Below are 22,291 nucleotides of genomic sequence, written 5' to 3' on the forward strand. Positions count from 1 at the left end.
CCCAATCATCAAGATTTTTCTTGAAGAGTGCTAATGAGGAGGTTTGTTTGATATAGATAGGTAGTCTGTTCCAGAGTATGGGAAGTCTCTGAGACAGGAATTTATCCCTCCAGCATGTTCTGTTTATTGTGGTGACAAGGTTTAGATTCCTAGAGCATGTAGCTTGAAGGGACTGGGATTTCTTTACATGGAGCATGTCCAACAGCTCTGGGTTTGACATAGCTTTGTATGTTAGGCAGAGATCGCCTCTGAGTAGGCGATATGCGACAGAGTAAAGCTGGAGTTTTTTAAGATGGTCTGCGTAGGGCATCTGTTTGAGGCCGGTAATCCTCTTTGTGAGGTATTTCTGTGGCCTTTCCAGTTGTTGTAGATGTCTTCTGAGGTACATACCAAAAGGGGCACTGTACTCTATAATGGGTCTAAAGTGTGACGAGTAGAAGGGAACAATGACCTCTTTTTTCCTGGATGAGAAACCTTTTGTGATGAAGTGCGCCACGTAGAAGGATTTCCTGACTACTGTGGCAATGTGATTATCAAAGGAGAGACTACTGTCCACCTGTGTCCCAAAGTGTCTTATCACACTTTTGGTGTTAAGTAGACTACTGCCTATTGTATGAATATAAAATAACAAATAGGCATACCGGTTTTGGCAGAACAAAATGTCTTCCTCAGTGCATTGGAATACATCAGCTCTGCACACCTTTATATATTTAATTAATTAGCTTGTTGCATTTCAATTGGTCCACCCCAAAGATTCAATTATGTTCATTTAAACCAAGCTTAAACAAAGCTCCAAGCTTGACAATCCATCCTGATTCCTTCCTATTTAAAATAGAATGCCAGCCTGCTTTGTTAGCTCTATGTGCCAGGATTTTGTCTATAATTGTAAAATTAAATTTGGCAGTGGAATGGGTTAGTGTATGTTTGTATAATGCATTATAAATATGTTTGGTCCTAATACCACTAAGATGTTCACTTATTCTGTGTTTTACAGGTCACGATGTTTGCCCTATGTAGAACGCAGAGCAAAAACAAGTTGCCAGGTAGATAACCCAGTCACTGCCACAATTGACAAATCATCTAATATCAAAAATCTGTGAGGTGCTGCTGCTTGTGAATTCAGTAGTTTTGTTTATATAAATACAAAAACTGCAGTGTCCACAGGGATAGCTACCCACTAACTTGTCCCCAAACAAGGTAGTCTGTTCTGCAGGTAAAGGATGTGAATATTTGTAGTGAGTAAAATATGAATTTATCGTACAGCCTCGTCTATAGGAAAAAAGGCATCTTGAGGGTAGTATTTTGACCAAATGTTCATTGGCTAATAGAATGTCCCAGTGGTTCTGAATGATGTTCCTGAATTGGGAGGTGTTACTACCAAATGTGATAACCAATCGGATATCTTGTACATGAGCCGTGCCCTTTCCCTTGTCCCTGTGACTATAGGTTAACAATGTGTTCCTATCCTGTTCTGTGGCAAAAGAGCTGGCCTCATCAATGTATTGTTGTTGATAACCCCTATTCAAGAATCTATGGGTGAGGCCCTGTTGGCTATTGCTGTAGGCTTCCTCCAAAGAACATATACGTTTGGTATGCAGAATGTGGGACTTGTGGATGTTCTGGATGATGTGTCGGGGGTGGTGGCTCGAAGCATGTAATAAACTGTTGAATTGGGGGAATTTCCTGTACATTTGAGTATGAAGTGTATGATCAGACTGACGAGTAATGAGTACATCCAAAAAAGTGATTTGCTTATAATCATGGTTGAGTGTAAAATGTATCCCCAATTTGTTATCATTAAGGTATTCAACAAATTCCATCAAATAACTGACATCCCCCCTCCACACCATCCAGCAATCATCCAGATATCATCTCCAGATGTCCATATTGTCCAGAAATAAATTATGACTGGCATCATAGATCAAATGTGCCTCAAGGTAGCCCATAAAGAGGTCCACATAAATGGGAGCAAAAGATGCTCCCATAGCAGTACCCCTCAGCTGCCAAAAGCATGTCCCATGAAAATAGAAAACATTTTTCGTGAGGACGTGTTCCACTAGATAGACTAGGAAAGTGTTGAAGCCCAGTTTATATATTTGTGCTTGAGCTAACCAATATTGGATGGCCTCCAGTCTAGCCCAGTGTGGGATATTAGTATAAAGGGATGTGACATCTAATGTACATAGGATCCAACCCGATTCCAATTGTGTATCTTGGATGATGTTCAAAAATTATGTTGTGTCTTTAATTCTGGATCTGACCAGTGGAAGAAGAGGTTTGAGATATTCAGTGAGAAAAGCAGATAAGGGTTCAGTCAAGGATCCCCGACCCGAAACAATGGGTCTGCCTGGTGGTTTGGTGGCATGTTTATATATTTTGGGAAGTAGGTATAGATATTGTGACTTCGGCTCCTGCACTGTCAACTCCTTTTTATATCTAAAATCAATAATCCCTTCCTCCACCGCCCAATCTAGTAAAGCATCAATTTCTTTTTTGAACCTGAAGGTGGGGTCCAGATGCATTTTCATATATACATGTTGTTAGACAACTGTGTCAAGGCTTCAGTTTCATACATTTCCCAGTCCATGACAACAACTGCACCCCATTTATCAGCCGGTAGTATGACCAGTTCATGCTTCCTGCTATGTTTCTGTTGGGCCTCACATTCTAGTTTGGTTAAATTATGTTTAATACCAGCTTGTGGATTCATGTTGAAATGTATTTCCTTCAAAATGCATTCTCTAAACACAGAAACATGTCTGTCCATAGGTGGAATAAAAGTAGATTTCTTGAAACAAAATTCAGTGGATCTTTGAGATTGATCCAAATCTGAAAAAAATATTTTAAGATTAAGATTTCTACAAAATGCATCAATATCATCCACAAAATTATGTTCGGCAAAAGAAAAGGAAGGGACAAAATTAAATTCTTTATTTAATAGTTTTATTTCTGTTTCAAACAAGGGATATGAAGAAATGTTGTGTACATTGTTGTCATCTCTTGTGTCAGAATTCTCTTCAGTAAGAGTTGTAAGCTTGTTACTTCTGCGATGTTTCCTACCCCCCGATGTTTTTTGGTCCTAAAGGGTCCATACTGGGCCTTCTTTTCGCTACTGGGGACTCCTCCAAGGAAATAGGGTCAAGATCTGTTACTGATGATGAAGATATGAACATTTGAAATGTGAGGACATAATTTGATTCTGACAAAAGGTTTAGGCTCCACCCATTGGAAGCTGCAGTACAAACTTGCTGAGCTCCACTGGAGTGAATAAATTAATACCCTGAAACTCCATATGCTGCCTACGTGAACTAAGGAAAAAAATCAATCAAAAATAGATTTGTCCAGTCAAATATGATGCATCACTGTATTTTGTATTCATAATTGGGTTATTGACGTCTCCATTAGAGTACTGTGAAATAATCACAATTACTGCAGATTTGCAGACTAACAAATTGTGCTCCCCAATGTATTATACTGTATGTCTCAACCAGAGATTGCGGAACGGCTTTGGAAACTTTTCTTCTTCTTAGCTGAAGACAATAATAAAATAGGATCGGTATATGTAAAGCAGTGTATAAATGGTTATTGGATTTGATATTTGGGATTATTACTGGACTTTTATAAAATGTGTGTTTATAATTAAAATGAAGCTAAGTTTAGCTCAGATACTTCCTTTACTAATGACTAGCATGCAAATCGGATATATACCTATCATGGCTTGTTTTGTGCAGTAACAAAAGAACCCTACCTGTACCCATTCTAAAGGTTAGAATAAAAATCCTGTACCTTGTGCATATGAGAAAAACACAGTATGACTCATACTGTCAGAAGAATTTAATCCAAGGGACTATTTTTTTCTTTTTTTTTCTAGTTTTTGTTTTCTTCCATTACTTACTTGCTTACACTTTGTATTTATCTTTATTTGTTATGCTTGGAAAACAGAGGTAATCCAAAGGGCTCAAGTGAAATCTGGTATCCCAGCTGTGACCCAGAGGGTGAGAGGACTAACAACAACAGAGTACAAAGGATTAGTCCAAATAAAATCACTTTAACTAGCAGATTTAGGAGAATCTCTCTCTGATACCCTCCCCATGGGAGGAATAAAGACACCTTGGTGTTTTCCAGTAGTTTATTCAGTTATGCAGGTAGATGGGTGACTGTTCTTATTCTAATAGAATTTTTATAGATTAGAACAAAAACACTTAGAGATATACTTCATTATTCTGATGTCCATAGCTCTCAACCTCAGCAAAAAAAAATATCTGGACAAAGCCAAAAATAATGGGGGGACAAAGCCCCCAAAATAGGGACAAACCTTAAACATTGTTCCTATAAACGTAGAAAGTTGCTAGAATAAAAGGTCTCATGCTACCATACATTTTCTGAAGGATATGAAGCCTGAGACTCAAATGCCTCTCATTATTTATTGAAATCAATCCTCACTGATTTGCCACAGAAAATCACAAATTTTATGAGGAACTGACCAAAAATATGATGTGCAAATCTGGACAGTTGATAAGTATGCTGATGTCAGAAAAACTCACAAAAAATCCTATTAAAGCCACAGAATGTAGATGTTTAAAAATACTGGAAAAACTTAACATTACATATTTATCTAGGGATATTCACAACAATGTCCAATAATTTTCAACTTAATTGTTTAGGACTACCCATTACTCAGCTTTGCATAACTAAACTCAGGCTTTTAAATAACCGCCCCTGAATTTATCATTTAATCCCTTTCAGTCTGTATACTTTCGTCCTTTCACCAAATACTCCCTTTCTTTTCCCTCCATTTATCGCCATCCTTCCTCACCCTAAATTCTTTTTTTACTTCTCTAGTAGATTTCAGTACATTTACATTGTAAGACCAGACCATATTTAAATTGTGGATATTTGTTGTTGCAGAAGGAATTTTTGTAAAGCACTGGTTATAAACTATAATTATTCTTATCTGTGAGCCTTCTTTGTGAAGGTTTTCTAGTTTGTCTCTATTATGCATTTAGCATTTCATGTTATGTATTTTAAAATGTTTAGTTTGATTGCTGTTTGTATCACTCCTGGGCTGAGCTTAAAATAGGTTCCTTTGGAACAGTACCATACAAATCTAAGCAAACAAACAAACAAACAAACAAACAAAAGGTTTTCAATAACACACCACACTGTCTTTGTGGAAGGCCATGCAAGGCTTTTAACATAAAAGCACCCACAAATACTGTCCTGCCTGAAATGATGGAAGACGTAACACCATCTTCCAAGTAAGGAATTTAAATGGGACTTAAAAAAAAAATAAAAGGAGGCTTGGTAGCTTTTCTATTTCAAAGTCTCACAGTGGTTAAGATTGTCCTCCTATGAAGATTAAGGTGAAGAAGTGCTCTAACTGCCAGATAAGCAGCCTTCAGGGAAGGAAGTCCAGCAAGCAAACATGCACAATAAGCTATAAATAGAAGATTAAGAGAGAGACTGTAAGTGAGAAAGGAACTCCAGCACACTGTAAAGCAGAACTTATGGAAGAACTGGAACAGTTTATCATTTTGGAACTGGAACTAACCCAATATGCATCGTCACACAGTGCTCAAACTGTTCTCCTGACCTCAAAGTCATATTACATAGTATCCAACAGGTACAGTACCTTTCTTTGATGTTCTGAACCTTAGCAGCTTTTTTCACAATGATATTGCAGTACAGTGGTGAGGGAATATGCCCTTTCTATACTGTGGTACGATCTTGGAGTTGGTACATATAATTAGCAGGGGTGTGTGGGGTTCAAAGGGGCTTTCCCTCTTGCAAGGAAAACTGTTTTTGCATTTTTTTGATCATTTGTGGATCAGTGGTTTTGGTTTTCTTGTAGTTGGAGTCTATTATTTACTGACCAAAATTTGGCAGAGTTGACATTAGGTTAGTCTCCATAGCCAGCATAGCTGAACATAATAATTCGCTTGAGATGTATCTGCAGTTTAGCTTCCTAAAAGGCTTGACACTCATATATGATACGCATTAACTATATATATGATATATGGGAGTTACATAAAATATAATAAAGGTTGCAGCTGTAAAGAAATGAAGTCAAACATCTTTAGGAAAAGAAATTATAATTAGGAATCTACAGTGAAATTGATATGCTAGCCAAAAATGTTATTGCTAAAAGTCACTGGAAATAAAATAATGCATATTAGATAAGCAGGCAGGGATGAATACATGTTGTTGTAGGTAGCCTTAAAGAATAAACAAAACTTCTCAACTTGACAATCCGTATTATAAAAATCATTAAATTAAAAAAGTACACGTCTGTTTAGAATGTATAGTTATCTGGTTTATAAACAGGACATACAAGGAAATATTGAATTGCCATTAAAAATTTTGTTTTCAACTTGGATTAAACATTTAAACATCAGTATTTTGCACCTGTTGTTTTTAGTGATTGTGATCATTTAATTATCTTAAGATGGCCACAGTAAAACATGTGTATGATCTACACACAAAACAATGGGACTGAAACAATAGCTGTCACTGATTGTGCTCCTTATCTCTGATTCATAGAGTCTTGGGATTATTTCTAAAGCAACTCAATTAATAAACCCTGTAAGCCATGAGACTACACTTACTGTATTTGCTGTCCTCTGCCTTCTCTGTGAGGCAGATTTGGAGACGCTGATGATGGTACATTATACTGAGATATGTCTTCAATGATTCTCTGCAGCTCCTTTTCTCGATTGTCTGCCTCCTCTGTTTTCATCTTCCTTAGCTGGTCCTGGAAATAAAATAAAACGAGAGTTGCACACAATGAGGATATATTGTGACTCAGTGACTTCACGCCTGTACAGATTATGATCACAAGAGAAGAAATATATTTTTACTTAGCATCAAGCTTATATGACTTAAGTTAGAGTAAGTGCATGACTTCATAATTAGAGAAATTGAACAATGCACACCAAGCTCATATGAATCTATATGTGGGATTACTGCACACCTTAGCATTGCTAGAAAATCTGTACAATACAGACCTTTAGGAACAGGTATATCAAAGTATGAGTGTTACATGTATTATCATAAGCATAAAAACTGCACACACACACACGCACACACACACACACACACACACACACACACACACACACACACACACACACACACACACACACACACGCACACACACACACACACACACACACACACACACACACACACACACACACACACACACACACACACTGACTTTATGTGAATTTATGTATGCCTTACATCAGCCAGAAAACAATAATGTACTTTATATAACTGGCACCATATAAATTGTTAAATACTTGTCTGAAGCACCTTACACTTGTGTGAAAAAAAATTACACAGTGCTAGATCCATGTGAATTGGAGTAATAGTGAACAGCTTATAATTACACACTTACAAATCAAAATACTACATGATATAGTGTTAGAACCATTTAAAATTTTCTTGCTTTTTTCTTCTTTTGCTAAACAAAATGTTTGTCTTGGCTAGGCCAATTGGATAGCAGTATTAATTAAGTGGAGGATATTTTAGGGGAAGAATTGTAAAAGGTATGCATTTCTGTTTCATCTGAGGAAGTCAAAAGACGAAAATGCATCTTTAGTGATAACAGCGTTTATGGTTTTATTCTGAAGAAAGTGTGTTTCAATAAAGCTTGTTCGTGTGGAAAATACCAGTGGAGTCGTGCCTTGGTGGACTTGCTCTATTTTACCTTTGGTTTTGTCTTGGCTAGGCCCATTTTCAAAGAAGGCCTAGGGAAAAAAGCTCCACAAATGCAAACAATAACACCTGCTTAACAAGAGTACTTACATATACTTTATACAAGCAACAGAATCATCTGTCGGCTACAGTTAAAATTAATTGTTCAGGAACTTCCTAGTATAGGAACTTCCTAGTATATGTGAATAGAAAGCAGATTATGATATGCTATAGTATGTGAACTGTTATCCTATTTATAGAGAAGTTTAACATTACACTTACTCTGTATTGTATACATATTATGAACAGTTTGTGCTGAATTTATGAACATTGTAGGTACATGAGAAATTACTGTGGGAATCAGGGACAGAAGGTGAGTTATGTGAGCATTTAAGGCTCCTCTATAGGTGATCAAGGTGAAACTCCTTGAGCATTAGTAGCACGAAAAGAAAAAAAAACACGGTTGAGATCATAATCACAGCCTCTGTTTTCGATAGGAAATTACTGCCAGTGTGAGTTCTATGTGTGCAGCAACAATGATTCACATCTTTTGGGTGATTTTTCCCTTCTTTGAGTTGGTGAGACCATGGAATTGGTATATAAAAATTTATGGAGTGTGAGTGCTTATTATGGGGGTGCAGGGGGCTTTTTCCTCCAAAAAATTTAAAGTTTTCATCCTTCTGTTTTTCTGGCATTGTTTGTGGTGCGTAGGGATTGTTAAAGTTGGTGTTTTGTAGTAGAACCAGAACATAGGTACTTACCTGGCATAAAGTCGCAGAATGCAGTTAGAGAAAAGCACTGAGGATGAACTAACTTTACATTGTGTGCAAAGAGGAGTAACTCTCATGAAGTATTAATAATAAATGAAGGATGTTTAGGTAATTACTTCACTCAGAAGGTTTAAGAAGAGGGAGAGGTTATGAGGAAAAGAAAAAAAAAAGCAAGAAAGGTAAGTAATGAAAAGTAAGCCAGATGGGATGCAGTCACATGATTAGAGAGAAGGCAGTTCTAATGGCATGGAGTGAGATATCATCCATATAGGACACAACAGTTATTGCTACAGGCATGTGTTTACAGTTTTATAGGAACTGTTTGCTTGTTGTCTGAATGACACTGGAGAGTGGGGCAAACTTGATGGGAAAGTGAAAGAGAATTCACACCTATCATTTTTAAACCCAGTCATTCCCAAGCCACTGGGGCAGATCCCCAGCAGAGAAGTAACAGCAAAGTGGAGTGGCCATTATTGAGGCAACTATGGAGAAGGCTCTACCCCCATTCCGATCTCCTCCCACTCTCATTTTACCCCCACTTGCATCTACCCCCCTACTCTCATCTTACCTCAATTCCCATCTAGTGATGTAGACATTGGGTACATGTCTAATTTAGGCATTGGCACTTATCCCTTCCTTTGGTAGTTGAAGGGGGCATCATGGAGTGTACCTACTGTCCCCCCCTTCCCCTCTACACACACACATATCAGCTCTTACTGATTTGTTAATTAGGATTACCATCACCAGTTTGGTAAGCCAAACCTATATTTCTACTTGCAACTGTTTTTTATCATTTGCAAACTTCCGCTTGCATGGCATGAAACATTCACTTAACTGCAGTCCATCCCCGACCCAGCTTTATCATCAACTTGTTAAAGTTGGGTTGTTTGGGTCATAGTCTGGGACATACCTTTCAACCTCTTAGTGCAAGAAATCTGGATAAAGCCTGATAAAATGGGGAGACAAAGCCCCAAAAATAGGACAGATTTTAATTACTGCACTTATAAACATAGAAAATTGCTAGAGTAACAGGGATTGTGTTAAAATATATTTTCTGAAGGATTTGAAGTCTAAAACTCAGATGTATGCCATTGTTTGGTGACTTCTCCATATTTTGTACAAGTAAGCTAAATATTCACATTGTTGTTTGATTTCAGGACTTGAAGGGTTAGGGTGTCAGTGAATTAAATAATTCTATCAGGTTTTATTTTTTTAATTCTTAGAAGACAGGTGCATGTATTTTTCTGAAGAACTTTATTCACTATGCTTATCTGAAAGTGTTTCAGCCCAGCTAAACATATATAATAGTTTACAGTAGTGTACACATCAGGGCCTGCTTGTGTTAAACTTTGCAGTCTTTCATGGGCCATTGTACCAAATCTGTAGCATAGGAATGAAGTTAATCAGAGTATAAAAAAACGAATTAGCGACTTTCATTACTTCTGTCAATGCAAAATGCCATGCGCATTTTTATACAAACTAAGAAAAAATGCTATTTCTGTGAACTTCATGGCTGCTAATTAGTTAAATGTCATTAAATTATGCACCAAACTAAAATCATGAAACCCACAGTCTTAATATATCTGATGAAAAATAAACCATGTGCAAGAAATAATGTTCATAATAAGATGAAATGTTTCATTTTTAAGTATGTTCATAATGAGAACATGATGAGTGTAACAAAAGGAAAAATCCAAGTGACTTTTGTTTTTTATTTTGTGGGTGAGTTTTTATTTATCTTGTATGTTCTTGTTTGCTTCAGTATGATTGAGCCCACTATGAAAAATATAACTCTGCTGTATTTAACTGTATGTAAAGGTGCAAAATTACAGCGTACAAAAAAAGTGAATTTTATAGGAATATTACAAAATAATATAATCTTAGATGCAAACTTCAACCTTATTAAGGTGCTTTGTTACAAAATACTGGTTGCATTGATAGTAAAAACACAAACACATAAAAGCTGAGTAAAACATACATAATACAACAGATGTATTCAATAAGTTTGTAATTGCTCCACATTTTGCTCATTTGTTCAACCTTGTCAGTACAGTGTTCTCTATTTTCAAGATGGAAAGTTGACTTTTACTAGAGTTTCTTTAATTATTTTGATTGTTGGGGCTACAGATGTTATGATAATGTCAAACCATACAAACATTCTGAAAATTAAGAAGCCTCAGTTTAAGAATTTAGTGATATGTCGTTTTAATTACATCACTTGCAGAACATTTGATGTGACTTGTTCATTGACAGTTATAATATCCTTCAAAAAATCATAACTGCATCATTTAAATTCCCACATATCCAAAAAAGTATTCAAATCCGGGAGTAGGTTACTGTGACCAAATATTCCCCTTTGAGTGCTACCCACACCTCTCAGCTGTCCCTAGTTATGCAGACTGTCCTGATTTTGGTTCAAATGTTTGTCTTGTCCCTCATAACATTTTTGATTTTCCGGAAAATTACTTATGATTACAGTTGGTCAGTAATACCAATCAATACAACTTTATATTTCTTATTGAACAAAAAAATGCAAGTTAATGCAACAACTATTCTTCTTTTAACATTAAGTGAATTAAAGTAATACTAAAACATTGTTCCTGATTTTATATTCCCACATTATTTTTGGATTTATCCAGAATGTTTTGGTCCCCAACTTCCACATCATTCTTACTGGACAGGACTCCTCTGCCCCTAGGTCCACACCGGCTCTACCAGCGAGACTCCTAGCCCTTCAGACTTACTCCAGAATTATTGGGGCTGGTCATGGATCCCAAGAGCATTCTGGGGATTTGGCCATCTTTGCTTCTCTCTGGGAGGGTTCTTTTTTATATGCCCTACTCACTTCTCTCCACCCTCCCTGGCTTATTGACCACATCCGAGGGCAACTCCCATGTAGAGGCCACATATCCTCTTAGAGACAGTCATTGCTGAGTGCATTCCCACTCAGGTTGGGCATGTCCATCACTCCTTCCTGCCACTCCATTAGCTGTCCAAGCCAGTAATTATATTTGGGTCCATTTGGACATAATCAGGCCTTTATCGCTGTGTGCCATTGGAAAAGCTGCTTTATCCAGAATTCTTGACCAAATAAGTATTGTGCTATGGAGCTACCCCAAAATGTTTGCATTTAAATTATTTCTATTGGTGTCATTTCAGCAAGCCTGATGTACAGCACTAGACAGCTCATGGTGTTGCATTTTTGGTACACTTTTTGACTTTCTCAGTGCTGCTTTCCATTGAGGGGGCTAAAAAGCAAACATGTTTATCTGAGGTCTCAGTAACTCAACAAGAAGCACAACCACCTTTAGTACAGAAAGCTCTGGGGTCCTAATACTGGCACTGCAGAGCATTATAAGGGGGTGATACACTTCTGGGTGTGCTGTTCTTCAGATGAGACATTAAATCAAGATCCATCTGCCTGAGTTGCTGGTATTTTATAGAATGTAAAAGACCCCACGGCACTTATCAAAAGGAGTAGAGGTCCTTTATTTAACACAGCATAGAAAACGTTATTTACATACCTACAGATTTACAAACTTGCATATTTACAGACACATATATGCACACTTCTATTTCTTACTATTTATTATTTTTTCTTATAATATTTTCATTGTTATTCTTCCATAATTGCCCCCTCCTGCTTCTACAACCATAATCAGATTTTTCTCGATATACCTGCCAAAATTAATTTCCGTTAAATAAAATTTAATTCAGGCTTTCATTCCAAAATATCCATATTACATAAATTAAATTATTATCTACCCTTCTCAGATAATCTTTCTATTTTTTATACTATCCATACATAATCATATTTATATCTATATTGTTTTTGTAATTAATATTCTGATAAAAAAAAAAAACTTCACGCAACTTCTCCCAGAGTTTCACCTCTCTTTAGCATTGTCTCTTCCTCCCCACAAAATAAACACACTCACTTCCAACTTATTTATTACCAGCCTCCATAGGAAATCCTTACACTGTTATCTTGGTATATCACTTTTCCCCTACTTTAAAGTATTTGACCACATTATTATACCACACCCTTCTGTATTTCTCTATATTATCAATTTTTCTTTTCCATGTTAGTATTTTTAATAAAATTTCATTTCTTCATTCACATATTCTTTTTTAATCATTCTCACCAACTCCCAGATTTTTTTTAATTTTATTTAAACCTCTTCACTACTAAATTATCAGCCTTTTCCTTTATGTACTCTAATAATACAAGTTTAAAGAAGCAGAATAAACAACTGGATTTAGTAATGTCAACCCCCTTATCATCATACCTCTTTTCACCGGGTTTAGCCTTGATCCCCATATGAAAGAATCACCAATTGCTCAGCTTTATTTTTATATTTTACTGGGATCACATAAACATTTGACCTATATGCCACATTCACCAGTTACTTTTTTTTCCGAAATGCTAATCTATATATTCTCCACAGAAGACATATTTCATTTCTTTTATCAGTTTTTCCCATTGCATAGGTTCATAGGTGTGTACTAGGCTAATAGCCCTGGGGCCTTTACAATCCTAGCCATAGGATTACCCTGGCATTGTGCCACCCAACCTTAGTTCACAGTGCCTATATCGAGTAGGGCCACTGGTGTTATCCCCGGAGTGAATTTTCTGTTTCCCATCCACTCATCAAAATTTCTCTTGAAGAGGGTCAGCGAGGTGCTCTGCTTGACATGTATGGGAAGTCTATTCCATAGCATGGGCAGTCTCTGGATTATGAACCTGTCCCTCCAACATGTTCTGTTAATTATGGTAATGAGGTTGAGGTCTCTGCAGCATGTGGTGCAGAGGGATTGGAATTTCTTTAGATGTAGCAATTCTAACAGAGCTGGATCAGACATGGCTTTGTAAGTCAAGCAGAGATTGCCTGTAAGCAGGCAATATGAGACAGAGAATAGTTGGAGTTTTTTGAGTCTGTCCATACAGGACAAGTGTTTAAGGTCTAGGATCCTCTTTGTGAGGTACTTTTGCGGCCTCTCCAGTTGTTGCAGGTGTCTAGTGAGGTACATGCCAAATGGGGCATTGTACTCGATGAATGGCCTAATGAAGGAAGAGTAGACAATGACCTCTTTCTTCCTGGATGCAAAACCCTTAGTAATGAGATGTGCCACATAGAAGGACTTTGTGACCACATTAGCAATGTGGTGATCAAAGGAGAGGTTGCTGTCAACCTGTGTTCCCAGATCTCTTATAACATCTTCAGCGTTCGGTGGACTACCATCAATGTGGTAATTCATGGGAACCGGGTTTTTCCCAAAGGGGATGATGACACATTTTATGGCACTGAGCTTAAGGCCATGGTTCTGACACCAGTCATTGGTCAAAGTGAGGCCATTCTGTAGGATTTCAACATCACCTGAGGAGTTAATAATAGCTCCCAACTTGCAACCGTCTGTGAACTTTATCAGCCAGAGTCCCTTCATGTTGGCCTGAGCTTCAGAGAAGTAGATACCAAACAGGAGAGGACCCAGGATCAAACCATGTGGGACTCCACTCGTGACTAATCTGCACTCTGACTTGGAGTCAGCTACTTTCACACTGTGGGTTCTATCTGTGAGCCAGTTTGCAGCCCACCTAGTGATATTGGGGGTTGATGCTAAGCTTAGTGAGTTTTTCTATGATTCCTGAGTGGGGAATGGTATCAATAGCCTTGGCCAGATCAAGGTATGCTGTATGAACCACCTTGCCTTCATCCACAGCTCTGGTGACTGACTCAAAGAAGTTGAACAAGTTGAGCAGGCATAATCTACCCTTTACAAAAACCAAGCTGTGTGGGATCCAGAGTTGGAGATTCCCTATATCCTTGTTTATTAGGTCCATGATGATGTGTTCCATAGCTTTGCATATCAGACTAGTCAGACTAATGGGGCGATAATTCCCAGGGTCTGTAGTCGCTCCTCCTTTGTGGAGAGGGATAACTGTAGCAGTGCACCATTCAGCAGGGACAAAGCCTGAGGTGAGGCTGTGATTGAACAGAGAACACAGGTGAGGTGCCAGTTCACTCTGTAGTTCATGTAGAACACAACCAGGGATATTGTCAGGTCTCATAGAAGCTGTATTATTGGCCTTGGACAGTGCTGTTTTAACCTGTGCAGCAGTAATACTGGGTGCCTGGCAATCTACTGGTATTGTGATTGGTCCTTTGGGGGGGTAAAGTTGGCATTGAATCTGTCAGCCAGTATACTGGAAATATCTGTTGGCTCGCTATAGGAGGTACCATTGTGCAGTAGCTCAGAGCAAATCTGGGTATTGCCATGGGGATTCTTTACATAACTATAGAAGGCCTTGTGGTTGTCTTTACTATCTGCTGCAATTCTGTTTTCATACCTAGGTTTAAAGGATTAGATGAAGGATCTCAACTTTTTGTTGAGGCAGATAAGGGAATTTTTCCAGTCTTGGGACTTCATCTTATTCTGCATCAGTTTCCTCCTTCTGTTGTAGAGTCACCAGACTGGCTTCTTTTTTTAGAGGAGAGTGTCTTGGTTCTATTGGATATAGCATGATCCATGCATTTGTGTATGTGTTTGTACAGTGCATTGGTGTATGATTCTGCAGTCATGTAACTATTCTCCATTTGCATGGGTGCTGTGAAGTTAGCCACTTCTGTTTTTAGGATCCCAAAGTTAGCTTAGGAGAAGTTTTTCATGGTGGTTACCTTTGCTGGCATCATAATTACATCTTTTTCCACAAAATTGTATCCCTTCTAGCTTTCCAATATACCAAAACACGTTCCCACAATAAGTGTCCAGACTGTTCTTAAAATATCTAAACTATTACTTGCTTTAATGTAATTTGATAGTCTGTCCAATGCATCAGACGCTCTCTCAGAGAACCAATTAGCACACCTCTCATTCCTCTAGAATCTTCTACATAGGTTATCTGATGATTCTCTAGTACTTTTTGATAACCCCAAACATTCCCAGAGATAGTTGTCTCTAAACGCCCTATATACCTGAATAAGATCTCATGTTAGATACCTGTAAAAGACATTGTACAAGTTCAGATATTTTAGTCTTTCACAATAACTTAAATTTTCACATCCATGGATGCCCTTAGTATATTTCCACTGTACTCCTTCCAGTTTACTCATGTTTGCTTTCTTATAGGGTTTCTATATTGTTATTCCATACTCAAGTTTGGGTCTAATGTAACTAACAAACAATTATTTCATCATTTTTGATTTCCTAGACTTTATAAATCTTTTTATACAACATATAGTTCTATAACTATCATTAACCAATTGGCTGATATCATTAGACAAACTCATAACTGGATCTACCCATATACCCAGGTCTTTAAATGAGTCTACAGTTTCAATTACTGTGTGCTGTATAAATATTCACCTTTCAGTTTATGTCTCCCAAATCTCATATGCTTAGTTTTTGATGTATTTATCAGCATATTCTCTTGTGTCCAAATGGTCAATTTAGTTAAGTTATTTTGCAGACATGCCTTTTCTGTAATACATGTAATCAGTGTACCCAATTTCAGGTCATCTGCATATAGACTGAAGAACACCTCAGATGAAAAACATAGATCTGAAAGATAAAATCTTAACATGTAAGGGCCTAGGACAGAGCCCTGTGGGACACCCTGACTGTAACCAAGGATTTCACCTGTCCAGTTGCTGTATGATACTTGTCATATCCTATTTGTAAACCATGCCGCTATCCATTTTATCAAGAGTACATCAATACCTAGTTATACTAATTTATAAATCAATGTTTTATTTAAGACCCTGTCAAATGCTAAAGTTAAATTTATATAAATTACATCACAGCACAATTTTTCATTCATAGCTGTTATTATATTGTTATATAACATCATGTTACAAGTGGTAATAGATCTGTTTTCAACATATGCATGCTGATATATGGTTTCAGATCCCAACTTATCCAGTTCTGACAATAACTTATCCAATATTACCTTCTCCATTATTTTTCCACAACATAAAGGTAGACTTAAGGGTCTATATGACTCTGGGTTTATCCTACTCCCCTTTTCCTTAAAGACATGTTTAATAAGTGTGTGTCTCCAATCTTGAGGAATCTCTCCATATTTATATGACCTAGTGAATAATATATATAATGGTACCGTAAGATCTTGCTGAACTTTTCTCGGGTCATTGTTACTAATTCCGTCTCCTCCCTGTGCTTTGTTTGGATCTAGTTTGTACAGTTATTTTTCAATATAATCTAATTTGATTCCAGTATCTGGGTTTACCTGGATGTCACTAAGACAACTTATCACTCCTTTTGTGGAGCCAAACTGTTTTGCATAAGATTTTGTAAATATATCTATAATCTGTCGTGTCTGAGAATAAATTTTAGAATCTGCACAGAGTTTATCAATTTGTGTCTTTATTCCTTCCACATCTTATGTATCTATAAAAAGGTTTCTTATTATGCTCAATTTCTTTATATACATTTTCTTAATTTTTTTCTTGATCTTGTCTCACACTATGCTTAATCTGTTTGTCTAACTTGTTTATTTCAGTTTTCAAAGTTGTAGTTCAACCTCTTTTCCATATCTTATATTTTTTTGTCTCTCACCTTAATCAGATATCTTGTTCTTATGGAAATATATTCCCCTGATGTTGTATTTCTAGATCCTGATATTAAACATTTTTTTTTTGCACTCAAACAATTTCTCTTTCAAAACTTTCCACATTCAGTCTGCAGTTTTTCCACTGAATACTTCACTCCCCTTAGTTTTACATAATGACTGTTTTGCTTCCATATAATCTGTAAATAACCTTCTGTGCATTGGTTTACATTTCAATTTGGCAGAATTATCTAGCAACACATTTACCATTATAACTCCAATATCACTGCATATCAATAGTGGTAAAACTTGACTTGAAGTAACGGTAATTTCTTTAGGAACACAATGTCTAGTATGTTCCATCCCCTGATAGTTTTTTTTTACAATATGAAGCAATTGTTGTTCCTGAATATACTCTGTGAATAATTTCCTTACTAACGGTGTTGAATCAGTATTATTCTAGTCTGTTTCTGGTAAATTTAAGTCCCCAGCTAATGTTATTCTTCCCTCCTGTGTTTCATGCAAGAAATCCAAGGTCATCTGCACTTGACTTTGGTGGTTTATACACTCCAACAATTGTTATATGTTCCAGGGTTGTCTTTATTGTCACAGTTACACAGTCTATAGTATTGGTGTTATCACTGAACATATAATTATCTTTAATCCCTATCATAACGTCTTCACTTGATTTTTTTGTTAGAATGTCTGTTACAGTAAAAACATTTATACCCTGACAGAACTGGTTTCCAGTCATTGTTCTGTAACCATGTTTCACAAACAATAACATCAATCTTGTGGGAACATAGCAGATTTTCCTGTTAAAAAAACGTTAGTATTAATGCTTCTAGCATTAACAACCATCAGAGATGCATTAAATGTTGCTATCTATGACTTGTTAAATTTTCAACCTGGCAAAAATCCTGCCTAGTGTTTGCCAAATTTTGCAAAATATCTGCTGCAAAAATTCTTTTCCCTGATCTTAACAAATGCACATCATCCTGTCTGAACACGTGTGCCTAAAACTAAGCTTGGACGCTCTGCACATTTTCATTTTTTAAAACAGGGCATTTTCCCATGTAGGTATCTACCCCAAAAATATTTTCATTCACAGTGATCTTTTATTTATTTGCAGTTTGTTTGCCAGGATAGTCCAGTTGGGCCTTGAAGAGCCCCTTTTCAATGGAGTCCTGGGGAGAAAAGTTCCAGAAAAATACAAGAATACGATAATACAAAATACAAAAATACAAATATACACTGTAAATGCAATACGTCACAAGCATACAAGATACAAATTACACAATTAAGAGGGAATTTCAAAACAAAGTAATGAGTTGTCAATAGATTGGCATTATGAAATCCTAGTACACTGAATTAACTTTGATACAGTTCCTATACAAATATCATGATTCCTGTCATTATTATTACAAGGTATTAGACTGTAGGACGCTATTTACAGATATGGTGGCTAGTGAAGAGAACTATGGATGAGGACATTATGAAGGATGGGTGTAAGAGCATTCCCATTGTAATGTTAGGTGTGAGTGAAGTAGGGTTTTGAAGACAGGCAGTCTGTCTGTGGTACGGATGAGAGGTGGAAGAGAATTCCGGAATAGCAAGTGAGAAAGATGGGAGGTGGCTGCCTGGTGGATGGGATGGTTTATGTAGTTCTATTAGATTCTGGGAATTAGATCTGAGGCACCTATCAGGAAGATGGATTTTGAAGGTGGAAGCTAGAGAGGGGCAGAGAAGGGGGTTAAAAATAAATTTGTGCGCTTGGATCAGTTGTTTATAGGTAAGATAGTTGGGCAGTTTTAGCCAGTTTAATTGATGTAGGGAAATACAGTGATGGGTATTTGATGTTTGGCCAGTTGCAAATTTTGAAATGTTATAGTAACAGGAGGAGAGCTTTGATTTGAGAGAAGATTGCAGATTGATAAGACTAGAGGCACCATATAGGAGGGAAGGGATGAGGTAGGTAGTAGCGAGAAGAAGCCTGGTAGAGGAAGAGATATAGTGGTTGTGTAAATAAAACATGCCTAATTTTTTATGAGTTTTTTTTTATATTTATTTGTAGGTGACTATCAAAGTTTAGCTTATCATCAATGAGAATTCCAAGGCGTTTTGCAGTACAGACTATTTCAAGAGTTGTGTTATTTTGGCTGGTGATAGAGAAAGAGTTTTTGTCTAAGGTGGTGGTTTTGGAAGGGGTAAATATCATTGGTTTAGTCTTGTTTGCATTGAGTGCTAGATGGTTATTTAGCATCCATTGTTCTGTAGAATGGAAGGCTTCTTGAGTTAATTGTGCTAGTGAGGAAGTAGAGGTGGCAGAACAGATTATAGTGGAGTTGTCGGCATCTTGGATGAGGTTGGTGTTGGGGTTGGCATGGTAGAAGTCGTTTATGAAGATGTTGAACAGAAGGGGACCTAGGATTGCGCCTTGGGGGACACCTGTGGGAGTATCTAGGAAAAGTGAAATAGCTTTTTTTCCACTTGGCTGCTTATTGCTTATTTGACAGGTAACTGGTGAACCAGTTAATAGAGGAGGGGGATAGGTTTAGTTTTGAAAGTTTGATAATGAGAAGATTGTGAGAGATGGTGTCAAAAGCCTTTGACAGGTCTAAGAGGAGGGCAGATACAATATGACCAGTGTCACGGGCCTTATTTATAGTCTCTAGGAAAGAGAGAAGGGCAGTGGTGGTACTATGGCCTGATCTGAATCCATGCTGAGTGGTAGTAAGGAGGTTATTGTTTAAGAGGTAGGGTAGGAGTTGAAGGTGGACACATTTTTTGTCGAGTTTAGAAATAGGGGATAGGATAGCAATAGATCAGAAGTTTGGGATGTCTCTGTTGTTGCCTCCTTTATGGAGTAGAATAATGAAGGCTTTCTTCCACAGTTGGGGAACATGGCATTCTGAAATGGATCGATTTATTAGAATCCAGATAGGGAAGGCAATGGTCTCTGCTACTATTTTTTGGAAATAGGGGGGGGTATTTCATCAGAAACATAAGAACATGGCTTCATTTTTAGGAGTAGTTTTATTATACTAGGCATGGGGATAGGATTCATTGAGAAGGGAGGAGGTTGGGGGCTAGAGTTACAAGAGGAAGGAGGGATATGTGGATGTATTTCTGGTGGTGGGGATACATTATCGTTAGTGAAGGATGATGTAAGTTTGGCTATGGAATTGATGAAGAATGAGTTAAAGTCAGATGCTAGGGTCAGGCTGGAGGCATGAGGGTCAGGGCAGGGTTTTTTTTTTTTTTTACCTGGGTTATGGAGAGAGGAGATTCTGTCCCAGAATGTTTTGGGGTTAGTATTATGGTTGGTTTGGAGTGTTGCAAAATATACTTTACTGTCTGAGATAATATGTTTTTTACTTTATTATGGAGTGCCTTATATTCATTGAGGGTGGTGGTAGTTTTAGTTTTATGGTAGTTATTCCAGGCTTTACCTCAAAGTTTCATAATGAGCAAGGTATTCTTAGTTAACCATGGGAAGTGGTTGCTTTTTGTGCATTTAGTTTTCCAGGGGGCAAATGAGTTTAGCAAGTCTAAGAAGATTGTGTTGAAGTAGGAAACAGCATTTTCAAGGGATAATGTTTTTAGTGGGTTCCAGTTTCTTTTTTTAATGCATTTGAGAATTCATCTGGGTTGAAATTTTTTAGACACCGGGTGGTGGGAATGGTGTGAATTTGTTGTAGCGAGAAGGGAAGACGGTGGTGAAAGTGGGAAGATGGTCACCTAGCGGGTCGGGAATGATGCCACTATCAGTGATATAGTGAGGATGTGAAACTAGGATCCAATCCAGTGTGCTCCCATGGTGAAAGTCTTTGGAGGGTCTAGTTGTTGTGGTAATGAGTTGAGTGAAGTTATAAAAATTTATAATAAGGGAGTTAGTTGGAGATTGAACTGTGGACTAGTTAATGTTAACATCACCCAGAACAATAGTTACATTAGTAATGTTGGTAGAAAGCCAAGAGAGAATATCTTCGAGGGTTTGGACATTGTCTCCAGGGGGGGGATATAAAGGATGACTATAGAGATAAGTTTATGTTTATTTATGTGGAGGAGGGCTTGGATTATTTCAGCATTGCCAAATGTGGGGATGGGTTTGGAGTAGGGGGTCACTAGAAGGGATGAGGAGTAGAGGAGTGTGACACCTCCCCCTTTCCTTTGTGTTCTATCTTTTCTAAGAATACTATAGTTAGGTGGAATCAGTTCTAAGTCTTTTATATGCGGTTTCAACCAGGTTTCAGAGATGGATAGAATATTTCGTTGATTATAGAGAAGCCAGGCATGCAGGTTAGGGATTTTGTTGCAGATGTTTTGGGCATTTAAGCTGTGAATTGGAGGTACCTACTTGCTAAATAGGGTGGGTGAGATTGGGGAGTTGAATTGTGTCAGGAGGAGGGGCCAGAGTTTGGGTGTATGTCACCAGAGAGAAGGGTAGAGATTAAGTGATGAATATGGGAGAATGAGTACTTAGTTTGCTTAGTTTTAAGTTTAAGGATAGTAAGATTTGAGCTAGAGATAGGAGAGGTATGTTTAGCATGTGACATGAGTTTATAGGGGAAGATGAGAGTATTGTTGAGGAAGTAGAGGCTTGGGGATATAAATGTTTGGGAGTATGCATGGTGTATGTGGAGTGTGGCAGTAGTGTGAAATGAAGGGGAGTGAATGACATACAGAGGTCTGGTGAAATACTGTAGGTAGGATAGGGTAATAAATAGTAGTATTTCAGTAAATAATGTGGAAGGTTTGGTAGGCATGATTTTAGCTTTAGATATAGGATAGAAGTGGTATTAAGCTATGCCTATTTTAGCGTAAAAGGGGATAGAGTTATAGTATAAAATAGTGATAGAGGAGGTAGAGTAAATGTGGGTGGAGTGGATGAGTTGACTGGGTGAGGGAGTTGTTGATTGGATGTGGGTGGGGTGAGTGAGTTGATTGGGTGTTGGAGGAAGTGAGTGCTGTAATAGGTATAAGTGTAGGGACACTGGGGGCGGGTGAGAATTGGTGGCAGGGTAGGGGAGTGGAGTGAGCCCGCAGGGCGAACAGAGTGGGTAGAGCCAAGGAGATGGAAGAGCAAGTCAGCGAGGAACAATCAGTGAGGTGGATAGCAATCACAGGGCAGAAAGGCTCAGGGATGAGGCATAGTTTTGCTAAGAGAGATTGACTATCCTTTCTATAGATGATTTGTGAAAAATATGTCATATACAAGTACACGCTATGCTATCTAAGGGGGCTGTCAGTTCCC

The 22,291-nt window shown here is 37.6% G+C and overlaps 1 protein-coding gene across 1 annotated transcript in view; it reads right to left on the reverse strand.

The window, feature by feature from the left end:
- Window positions 1-22,291, reverse strand: part of LOC122808606 (pleckstrin homology domain-containing family G member 5-like) — a 676,293-nt gene that overhangs the window by 17,274 nt on the left and 636,728 nt on the right. Inside the window, exon 14 of the mRNA XM_044079565.1 lies at window positions 6,606-6,751. Within this exon, the coding sequence (XP_043935500.1) occupies window positions 6,606-6,751 (146 nt within the window). The remainder of the gene's footprint in view (window positions 1-6,605; window positions 6,752-22,291) is intronic.

Source organism: Protopterus annectens, chromosome 8.part0 (genome assembly GCF_019279795.1).
Source record: "Protopterus annectens isolate FY-2018-M chromosome 8.part0, PAN1.0, whole genome shotgun sequence".
NCBI classification, from domain to species: domain Eukaryota; kingdom Metazoa; phylum Chordata; order Ceratodontiformes; family Protopteridae; genus Protopterus; species Protopterus annectens.